Source organism: Lottia gigantea (genome assembly GCF_000327385.1).
Source record: "Lottia gigantea unplaced genomic scaffold LOTGIsca_56, whole genome shotgun sequence".
Classification (NCBI taxonomy): domain Eukaryota; kingdom Metazoa; phylum Mollusca; class Gastropoda; family Lottiidae; genus Lottia; species Lottia gigantea.
This window is the reverse complement of record NW_008709919.1, coordinates 551,205-563,603: the sequence shown is the minus strand read 5'-3', so window position 1 is coordinate 563,603 and position 12,399 is coordinate 551,205. Positions and strand designations below refer to the sequence as shown.

Here is a 12,399-nt window from a genome sequence, read left to right as displayed (position 1 = left end):
ACATATTATTTCCATATATTTATGTGGTTTCATCTTTCACTTTAAATTGTTAATTTCGGTGTATTCTTTGAAATAAAGGACTATATGTTGCTATGAATTTTATTTTAAAATATTGAACCCAATATTGTAAAAATTGAATTTCAAATATTGAACTAATATTGGCATTAGTTTTACTCTGAATTGGACTAATATTGCCATAAATTTTACTTGCAAATAAGTATTGAACTAATATTGCCATTAGTTTTACTCTGAAGTATTGAACTAATATTGCCATTAGTTTAAATATTGCCTAGTTTAACTCTGAAATATTGAACGAATATTTCCACGATTATTATTCCGAAGTATTGAACGAATATTGCCATTAGTTTTACTCTGAAATATTGAACTAATATTGACATTAGTTTTACTCTGAAGTATTAAACTAATATTACCATTAGTTTTACTCGTATTGAACGAATATTGCCATTAGTTTTACTCTGAAGTATTGAATTAATATTGCCATTAGTTTTACTCATATTGAACTGATATTGCCATTAGTTTTACTCTGAAGTATTCAATTAATATTGCCATTAGGTTTACTCGTATTGAACTAATATTGCCATTAGGTTTACTCTGAAGTATTGAATTAATATTGCCATTAGGTTTACTCGTATTGAACTAATATTGCCATTAGGTTTACTAGTATTGAACTAATATTGCCATTAGTTTTACTAGTATTGAACTAATATTGCCATTAGGTTTACTAGTATTGAATTAATATTGCCATTAGGTTTACTCGTATTGAACTAATATTGCCATTAGGTTTACTAGTATTGAACTAATATTGCCATTAGTTTTACTCTGAAGTATTGAACTAATATTGCCATGAGCGCATAGTTTACTTTTAAATGACTACCCTATTCACATTTTAAACATTTTAATGCCATGTAATTTAGTACCATAATGATTTAATAAGAGAAAAGAATGTACCCTGATCTATTGGTATTTGAGTATAACGTTGATTAGTATTTGTCGGTAAATATGGTGAACTGTATTCTACTAATGATATATAAGATGGTAATTTGCTAGTATTTGTTATGTCATCTTCAACAGTTAGATTATCTTCTTTGTTTGTGATAGAACTTGTTTTTTTGCTGAAAGAGAAATAAATGTTATCAATTTTGGAGAGTTTACAGGTTTAATTTGAAGGACTTATAACAAAATGACCTTATATTTGACAATTTTAGTCTTTGCTTGAACTGTTTTCATTATAATGAATTACTACAAGACCTCATGAAATAACAGGAAATGTCTTTTTTACCTTGAACTAGATCTCTTTCTTCTTATCATTTTCTTTCTTTTATGTTCCAATTGACAACTTCTACCAGACTTGCATTTACCAGTTTGAGAAAATTCTGGACATATTCTTGTATGAAGTTTCTTGCACTGTAGGTGAAATAAAACAGGTGAATTATGATGGAGTAAAAATAAAATCTAATTACAGGTGCGTGAGAACAGAAGAGGCTTAGACTAAGTATTGTTCTGTTTAATTCTTGAATGGAATATCTCTTCATCTAATTTTCGAAGTGGACAAAAAAAAATACAACTCGTCAAACTTCAGAAGGGACACAGGCTGTAATAGGTCAGTTGTCTGAAGATCACAAGAATGAAAAACTCTGAGTAACATGTTTCAGGTTCTGTTTTAATATTTCTATTTTAGTATCTATTAAAATTTCTTACACACCTCTTTACCATTAGGACAGTATCCATTAATAAAAGCTAAACAAATTGCTGCATTTTGACTGACTTTCACATGTAAATAGGGACAATCATCTTTATCACATCTTCCTTTTAGAAAGTAAGAACAGACGGGCATCTTGTCTTCTGATACTTGATGTGAAAATAAACAATCCTTAACTTTACATGTTCCTCGTAAAAATCTAAAAAATAAAGAGGTATGCTAGGTAAAATATTTACATTCTTCTTTTTCTACTAAATAAAATATCGGTAAAACATATAACTACAGTATATAATGTAAAAAAAACTTTTTTCAGGCAGCTGACAAAGGATAGACATGACCTTATCACATTTGGCGCTTCTAACAAATAAATGAGCTCACTAAATTAAAATATGGATTTAGAATTTGAATTTTATGCTTATTCCAAGAGGTTGAATTCCATTAAAAGGCTTTTAATTGTCTCTGAGATGCATCATGGAAGTGCCAGTGCAACATTATATTAGTTTCAATTTTCAAAGGACACCAGAACAAAATAAAGAAAAATACCTGCAATATATATTTAATAAATTACCCTTACCTAGTACATACTGCTATTTTGTCAGGATCATGCAAATATTGGCATAAGGTACCACGATTACATTTCCCAAAACGGTTATAGTAAATACAGTACTGTTTATTAACCTTCTTACGTTGTTTATTAGTTATTATGGTGTTTATACTTTTATTTATTGCTCGACTGAAAAGGAAATGAGAGTTAATATAGCACTTAATCCACTTTCTTAAACTATTTGTATATGATTCAGTCTCTTAGGTTAAGATTTTCTTTTTTGATTTAGTTCACTGTGTATTAGTATCACAATTGTTATAAACATTCTGTTGTGCCAACTAGTTTTAATCGCCTTATGAAATTTGGGTTGTAAATCAATGCTCACAATTATAATATGAGGTTGCTCACCTGGTAACAGCTCTAGTTCTTAATGTGTCCATTTTAACTAATGTACCAGGTTTAGTTTGTATATAAGTTATACCATGTAGATCTATTCTAGTCACTGTATTTTTCTTCTCTGGTGATTTTCTTTCCCCAGTACCTTTAAAGGACCATAGTCAAGAAATATTAATAATTTAACATTACTTAGTTTCAATTGTACATTTTATAAAGCTATCTTAATGGAAATAATCCATTGCTTGTTCTTTCAAGTATTGGTATAGAGTCAGATTTCAATCACAGTTATATCTATCAGAATAGGTTTCAAACTCACTTGTATCAATTCTCTTTAAACTGTGACCATTGGAAGCCATTTCAAATGTAACTCCTCTAACTTGAACAGTCTTTGTTTCTTTACCATTTACTTCTATAAAAAATGGACTTATATCAAGTTTAAAGTTTCTATTCTATTGTAGTCTATTAGCAGACTAGAGCCAAACGAATACCTTAATCCAAACTTGGACGAATTGAAAGAAAATTTTCAGCTTGTAACATAGAAACACTGTCATTGATGTACATTAATTAATTTATGACTAAGGGTGCCTTCACACCATAACAAACACCAGTAGCAATGGGATGCAATGAATGCAAATCCATGAGTTCCAAACACAATTCATAACTCAGTAGCATGAGAGATTTGCTTTCGAAAAATTATGAACACTACGCAACTGGTGATGCATGGTGTGAGGGCCATTTAAAAGCACCACAGGAATGAATAACATGGGCTAATTAAGAATCTTTGACTATATAGGTAGCAGTAAACTAATCTTACTTTTAATGATGATAGGTTTCTTTCTGTTCCAAGAGGATATTGAAGGTCTATTTTTTCTGTTGTCTACTTTCTTACTACCAGTTTTTAACAATGAATTACCAGTTGTTTTATATAGAAAACCATTAATAAATACTAATTGACTGTTACTTCTTAACCTACAGTCTGTTTTGTAACTGGAAAATATCAAAATATAATACTTGGATCAAGCTTTTTGGTCACAGGGCATGTTATAAGAGGATAATGTGCAGGAGAACAACCAAATACTGTATTATTGCAAATGAAGTGTACATCCCTATAGGCCATCAGGTGAATCTGAAAAATCTAACAATAAATTACGCGAGCATACAATGCTAAACCATCACACACAGACCATAAAATATAAAGAATGAATCTCGACAAAAAATAGTTTTGTTTCATTTATAAAAAATCTTCGAGCAATATTTTCCATATTGCCTTTTTAAAGTTATAAATCAATAAATATTGAAACTTTTAAGATAAAATATTAATTTTTATCCCATATCTACACCAATCTGATTCAGATATCACATTACATTATGTGCCTTATCTTGCCATCCACATTTGAAAAATCTTAATGCAATGTTAAAAAATAAAGTACATTTACCTTTGATGTGGTTTCAATATATTTTTATGATGATATTTTCTCGTATTGAAAGAAGTAGATAATCTTCTCTGACTAATGAAACTAGAATGTGACAATCTTCTCCATGAATATACTGAAACAAAAATGAGTAAAACCCAGTGCACTCTCCAAAATATTCAATATATTTGTATGAAATCTAGGTTGATGCTTCAGCAACAAAATTGCTAGGGGACTCACAAGAGAACTTTTTTTTTTTCAAAATTTTTAATACTTACCACTTCCCTTTGAATTATTTTTTGTCTTTGAAAACCATTTATAAGCTGGAGAAAATTTGGGTAGGTTCTTGTCTTTAACTGTCCATGAATTCTTCACTGGAGGTTTCGAGTTAAAACTGGTGACTGAATGGTTGGGTGGAAACTTTGATTTGTTGGTGTCAGTGACTTTCCTGATCTTGTATTTACTAATAATAGTCTTTGCTGCTTTTTGAGTTGTAGAAGATCCAGTTATTTTTGAGTGAGTATCATTGGCTTGAGATTTGACAATAAACTTGAATCTACTTTTAATAATTTTTGGGCTAAGTTTTTTAGGAGTTTTCTTTCTATTAATTACATACTTGCTTGTTTTTGATCGGGAATCAAGATTTTGACACGGATCACAAGTAAATGAAAGTTTTATTTTGGCACTGCCATGCTTGGACTGTCGAGTTTTGTCCATTTTATAAGGTGAACCTGATTTTATTGATTTGGGTGAATAATGATAAGGATCACTTTGAGATTTTGATACAAGATTTCTCTCCCTTTTATTGTTGTCATCATTTGGAAAGTCATATCCCATCCTGACACGTAACTGTCGAATTTGCTCTTCAGTATTATCTTTTGGCGGTATGAACGGAATTTCATAACCTAAAGTTTTCCTGAGATTCAATATCTGTCTTTGAATGTCTGGATGATCTGATGGAAGAACAGAATCATTAACAGAAAATTTCTGGTGCAACTTATTAGTACTTGCGTAAGAGTTTGTTAATGGTGGAACTTCGTATCCAATAGTTTTTCTTAGGGCTTGGATCTGAGATTCAATTTTCTTAGGATCTTGTCCTGAAGAATGGGAAGATTGTTTCGATGTCTTTGGCACGACAGCTGATTTAGTCGTCACAGAATTGCTGCTTTTCGGCACGGTTGATTTTCCTGATAAATTCACTAATGGCACTTTTGGTGTAGAGGTACTTGATATATTCTTCAAAAATTTAGGATTGACATGCATTTTCCCATGTTTCACTTCTTCTGACCCTGAATTTTTCTTTAGATAAGAATTCATTGAAAAATTTGAGCTACAAACACTAGCACCATATGTAGATTGTGGAAGAACTTTTTCTTGAACATTTTGAAACTTAGTATCTTGAAAACACACAGTGGAATGCTTTAATTTAAATGATTTGCTTTTCGCCATCACTGGACAAGAAACAGACTTACTCAATTTACCTATGGATGATAGATTTCTTTGACAATTTTGGACCATTTCATGTGGAGTTGCTTTTGATTGGACAGATGAGGCAATATATTTGGAAGAAGTAGGAAAAGGCACAAAATTATTTAGCCGTTGAAATGTTTTGTTTTGACGATATTGTGACCAAGATGACATATCACGATAATTAATACTGGTGCTGGCTCTGGAAAATTTGTGATCATATTGCTGATATTCCTGTAAATTTGATTTTGTTTTGGCACTGTTAATCAGCCCTGAAAAGAGAGATAAGGGAAAATAGACAAATTTCTACACAACCTACATTTAAAAACTTAAAAGAATTAAGGGATGGCCAATTAGGCTAGTGGAGTAAATTATCTGCTTAGTAAATAATATCTGAATTCATCATTCAAGCATAATCGTAGGCCTACTCATAGAGTAAAAGCCCTTCTCATATGCCTGACTATAGACCGAGCATCGGAAATCAAAAGTAAACACTTGACGTGTCTGACTCGTACTCGTACATGAAGTTGAACCACATAATAAACTCCATGATAAACTTGTTAGCAATCCTTTTATCTAACATTATCAGATTTAAACATTTTATCCACGTCTGATCACAAATTACCTGATAAATACGCAATTTCTTTCTTTAGACTTTCTGCTTCGTTATTTTTATTTTCCGACATTTTGTTGTTAATGTCAAGGTCACAAAAAGTGGGTCGCTTAGATCGTTAACAAAATTGGTCAAATCGTCCACACGTCAAGTCGGTCACATTCTTAGGTGGTCACATTCGTGTCACTGTCATTGCCGACTTTTTAGATTCTGTGTCTTTGATTTTATTCACTTCTAATATATACAGTTTTATTGTTTTTGACTGTTGATTCTTTTTATTCCACGATTGTTTCGTGCAAGTCAAGTCATTTCTTTTTTGAGTAGATAGAAAGATAGACCTATGAAAAATAATATCCATAAATTTATCGGGTTAGGCCTCTGATTAGGAACAGTTTGATAGGCCCATATTCAAAATCTCATTAAGAAATGGTGATGCAATTTCGACAAACAGCGATGGAGACATAAAGTAAAGATTTGACAAAACTTAATGTTCTAAGCATGGAAGCAAGTTTGTGTATTGATTAGTTTGATGAGCCACTGCCCTTGACATAACATTATATATTTATTCAAATTCACAGTTAGCTAAGAAGCGCCAGTTTGCCTGGGCCTATAGTTTTCTGACTATTTCAACACAACTTTACAGGGCCCCTATATTTCTATATTTTGAAGAAAATTAAGAAAGTGTGCGACTTTGTGCGTCAATTGTGTGCCTTGGAATATTAGATAAATCTCACAGGTCTTAGTGATCCAGGAAACGGCTATACCTTCAGACTTACATTGAATTGTCGGTTATTGGCCCTATGTCTTGGTTCATATAGAATTGCTCTCTACTGGAGGAGGCTCTGTGACTGGTCAAATTATTACGACATTGCCACGTTAATGGATTTCCTTGCCAATACACATAATGCTACACGCCGGAATGTCAAATTTAACAGAAAAATCGACTTCAGTCGAAGTCAGCTTGTTGACCCCGGTATCTGATCAATCGATTTTAGTGCACCGATGACAGAAATATCGCAGCTGTAGTTAGTTGCTGATACACTCGTATCAACTTACAGAAACTATATAGTCAACCTGGGCGACTGGAATATGCGCCCATCCAGTTGATACAAGAAAGGTAGCTATTGCAGTCAAGGTATAAGACGAAGTTCGTTATTGCTTGGCAAGATGTACAGCAGAGGAACTCAAAGAGTATACGAAATATTGCACCAAACTAGAAAGCTAGGTGACTGTTCTGTGTTGTCAGAATGGTGCTTCACCAAAGACAAAATAACCTTATTGTGGTAATTAAAAGTTTAGATAAATGGGCGCATAAATAATTTCTAGATAACCAAGTCTAGATATTGATTTGCTGGTTAAACAAGTCTATCTTTTTGAAGCAGACGCTTTTCTGCTCATGCGCAAATTTTAATTTCGAAGCTAACCAAGTAAACTTTTGTCATGATGTCCCCCCGGGGGAGAACAAGATTATTTCTACACGGCGTTCATGGCGTCTCTTGGGAGTTGAACGGAAAGCAATTTATCGACAGGTAATCCCCGGAGACGTGTCCTAGATTATTTTAGCAGAAACCGGGGAGTATGAAACGTGCGCTCCAATCACGCGGCCGTATAGTAGCTGAACTAAAAAGGTTGAGTCCCCAGGGGGTGGTCTCATGGGTGTTGTTAGTTCCCGGGCAATTCAATATTCATTTCTGACGTAGCCGAAGCCCACATACGGTGGTTTGGTTTTCATGGAAGACGGCTTTGTATAGTTTAGTAGACGTTCTTTAGAGAATCATATTGAGTTTAATGTTTTAACTTACAAGAAGGATTATGTCACGAAGAAAACAAGCACGTCCAAAATCATGCAAAAGTAAGTTAGATTTCGTCTTTGATTCCTTTAATTTGATTTTAACTGGGGCAAGAGGCTGAAAATTATTCCAAATGGCAATGACTTTTTGAAAGTGTGTAATTTTCGCATTGCAACATGAAAACTTCGAAAGTTTTATTAGGGAGATGGATATATCAGTTATAACGATAGACTACACATTAAGTGTGTCTTAGAATGCATTAATGTGTACTGATTTGACAGTTAAAAATTCCCTAAACTTTACTGACAATTTTTACAGTGAATTTTATCTCAACAGTGTTGCACAAAGTAACGTATAAAAATTATAATTGATAGATACCATTTAAGCTATTATTTTGGTACAGTGGGGATTACATTATGTTAAATGTCAACCTAGAAACACAATTGGGGGATTAAAATGTAGTGTGCAAAAATGTAGAGAAATTTCTATATTTCATGGTTTGATTATAAGCTTGTAAATTTTGTTGTTTTGACTTGTTAGACCTACTAAGAAGGGATTTGCCTAAAATTTAGATAAAGGGCAAAGGTAGACCTATAAAACACCAATCATACACAATTTTTGTAGTCATTGGAATCTTAGATTAAAATTGTTGATTGTGCCTCACTCTTTCTCCCCTCTATTTTCTGTTAATCTTGGGGGTTACAAAATACGATATTCCATACACCCTGAATCTCATGATACAACTACAAACTGAAGAATGCTAGTTTAAAGGAAAGTTGCTAGGATGTCATATTATTTATCCTTTGAAATTTTTGTTGACCAAAAAATTGAACCTAGTTATTACAGAAGATTTGCATTTTCAACATGAATTAATTCCTCAATTGCATATTTCATGGAATAATGATGAAAATAATTGAGATATTGTGAAAATACCTGAAAAGTATGAAACAGATATTAATAAGCTTAACAGGAAATGAACGTAACACTCTAGTGAACTCCATGGGTTCATTATAGACTTATTGATGGGCTGTACCTATTCTATCCTTAGGGATTCTGTGAAAGTGTGGGAACGCTTGATACTACTTGCTGTCTGGGTAGTATCTTTTAAGTGAGTTGACAAAACAAGAGCTAGAATTGTTTGTTTACTACTTGAGACATTCTATGACTAAAAGTACTATTTTGAGACTGCTATTCCAATTCGCATAAAATTAATGGAATAAAATCAAAAGACAATACTTCTATTTTTTTAGGGGGGGGGGGGGGTGGTAGAGGGTGGTATGAGTTGGGGATCATGTTCATTATAACCAACGTTGATTTGTTTCATTTTTGCCTCTTTACTACTATTTATATTTAAGATGAAGATGATGTCAAGGCTGAGGAAACTTTATTAACTGAAGAGATGGATGATCATGTGACAGATGACTTGAATACAGATAATGGTAAGTCATCATCATTACCTCAAGAATCAGGAATATTGAATGTCTAGAAAGGAATAAAAATAGCTGAAAATTTATACTTCTTTTGTAATAAAAATGGTTATGAACATATTTTTACTTGTCTTGTGCTCTGTTCCCGATTGTTTACAGATATGTTATCAGATATTTTATGGACATAAACATAGTCTGAAAGCTATCTGTCATTCAGATTGAATGAGTTGGTCCAGTTTTGAAATCATAATACATGTATATCAACTATTTTTAACCTGGTGATATACCTTTCTTTGATTAACAGGTGAAGATGGTGATGACCTAAATGCCAATGCATCTCAAAATCAGGAAGATTCCACTATTAGTCGTTACCAAGGTGACATGTCAGATGAAGAAATGTCTCCCATCAATCCTAAAGTATTCCGGTGTGAAAGCTGTGATGCCAATTTCACAAGTTTAAACCAGTTTATGGATCATAGAAATTATGAATGTTTAGGTGGTAAGTACTTGTTCCTATTTGTCAGGCAGCAAATTAATTGCTTTAACCCTCTGCCCAATTTCATCTCCACTTAGATTTGCTAACATAGTATCAGGGTTACATTTAGTTTTAAGCCAATCTTTTGAAACCAAAAGGGGTGTTTTTTGCATTGCAATACTGCCTAAATTGAGCCCTGCAAAGGGTTATACATAGATAGGAAATTCAACCACCATTTTCAGACCATTTGTTTTAAAGGGACAGGTCCACCATTTTTGTGGCCAATCGAACCTCAGTCACAGAATTTGGAATTTTTTTTAGCTAAGCCAATCAGTAATAGTGTTCACAGATCACAGTCTAAATTTGAGTCTTCAGAACACTCCACATTTAAAAGTTAAAAAGACGACTCGTCAATTTAAGATACTCTGTGATATATAGAAAAGACATATATAGAAATAAAGAGTAAAATTCCTAGTTGGAAGTATATTTAAAGGATTGTTCGTACATTTCTAGTTCTTTTGAAGACTATTTACATGTATTCAAGACCCAAATCTACCCCCGAAAATGGAGAAAATGTCCCTTTAATGAAGATTACCATAACAACATGTCAACGGCATGAAATGAGTGTCTCTTGTACATTCATACATGTGTATTTGCCTATCTACCAACTACTTTTTTAGCATATTAAATTACTTTTTATATGAATCTAATAAGGATAATTTAGTTTTGGTTATTTGATACTTAGTTCAATGTCATCTAGTACAGAAAAACTTTTTCAACAAAAAAATTGTCAAAATTTCCTTTATATCTCTATTACAATTTAGTTCAGTCATAATTCTTAATCCCTACTGTTTTCCTCCCATGAAATCGGTCAAATACAACCTCCTAGGGTAGTTAAAAAATCTATGTTTATAAAAGTCATTGAATTAACTATTGTTTATAAAATGGTGATAAGAACAGTAGGGGTTTGTAGTTAATAGTTAGGTGAAAATATATGTCAGCTGCCAACCTTTGTCCAAATTTTTTTTCATGAAATAATGAATTTTGGAAGAATTTTGACATAAAGGTTGATAATAGTGATAGGTTTTACAATTAGAATTTTGTACAATCTAGAATAAAACTTAAGGATTTAAACCATAGCTTTTTTCCCAAACACACTTGCATTCATTATTTCAAGAGACAGCACATCAGATATCTATTTGAAATTGAATATAGAAAACACCAAATTTGTTGACTGGTGAAAAATGACAATCAACAATCCTGAAATAGTTGCCCTGTCTCTTGTTGAAGTTCATATGGTAGATGTTGCACGTAACACTTTAGTCTGGCATGTGAAAAGGGATAGCTAGTGATTCATGTAAATGTTGATAATTAAAATTATTCAAATCAGTATAAATTCACACACCCTATTCAAAATAACGTAAGTGATTTGATTGCACACATTGAAACTGTCTAATATAAAGTAGCATATGTGAGCAAGGAGAAAATGGTGATATTTGAACAAACTACATCTATCAAGATAGTTGTTTTCAACTCGGGAATATTCACGCTGTTTCTCCTCCAATAATTTCCCCAGAGACAACAACCTTTCTTTCTACATATAATTTCCAACTTGCACACTAACTGTAGTACAAAGAGATTTCAACCTCCCCAGGGGGGCCTGAATATTTTCTAACTATGTCATAAACAGCCTCACCCCCTAGAGGGACACGGAAAGCTCTCTAATTACATTCCCAGTCAGGAAGCGACTAGCCCCAGGGGGTTTCCTCTATAACCTGGCCACCTTTCAGCTTCTCAGCAACACCCTCCGTTACTATGGTAACCTCAAATCCCTGCTGATTTTCGAGTAGAAATATTGTTTTGTGATCATGGCAACCTAAAGGATTTTTTGTTCAACCACAGGGGAGCTAGAAATATTATCAAATTGAATTTTGATGTGTTATTTTTTCTACATTGGCTGTCTTCACTTGAAACAGGCTTTTATTTTATCAAGATATTATTTACAACAGACATATTTCAGTAGTTCACAGTTAAACATGATTAGATTTTTACTTTAATTTCTATTTTAAATATTTATATTTTTTAGTTTTGTTTAATTATTTAGTCATGCTATTCCAATTTAACATGCAAGGCATATTGTTATTAGACTTAGTTTTAAGATCTATCATAATTTTGCCAATTAACCCTGCTTTCGTGTCAATTACATTTGTAAGAGTGCACTTCTTTATAGATTTTCAGTTACATTTGTTTATTATGTAAATCTGTTGATTAGAAGACAAGTCTAGTAGAAGACAAGGGGTCAAGATAAGGACATGACCAGAAACCATGGCACCTGAAACATTTGACAGATATGTTTCTCTAGAATGTATAAAATTTACAAAAAAGCAGAACTGAATCTAAACAATTTTTATCAGTGTGTGTTCACAGAAACGTCAGAATGCTTGAGCAAGACTCACTGTTTATGTTTTTTCAACTTTGAAAAAAATCTTAGCTACTGCCCTAGGAATATATTGGTAAGCTATTTGGCTTTTTGTGGCAATGATGGTATCTTTAAA

General features: G+C 32.6%; 1 protein-coding gene across 1 annotated transcript; it reads right to left on the bottom strand.

Annotated features, from left to right (window-relative positions):
* Positions 1–1,296: 1,296 nt before the first annotated feature.
* On the bottom strand, positions 1,297–2,455 carry LOTGIDRAFT_127032 (hypothetical protein; the record flags this gene model as incomplete). The annotated part of the gene is made up of 3 exons (XM_009063176.1): positions 1,297–1,425; positions 1,724–1,919; positions 2,295–2,455. Coding segments are annotated over 3 exons (486 nt in total), but the record flags the coding sequence as incomplete, so codon positions are not given.
* Between the last annotated feature and the right edge of the window lie 9,944 nt (positions 2,456–12,399).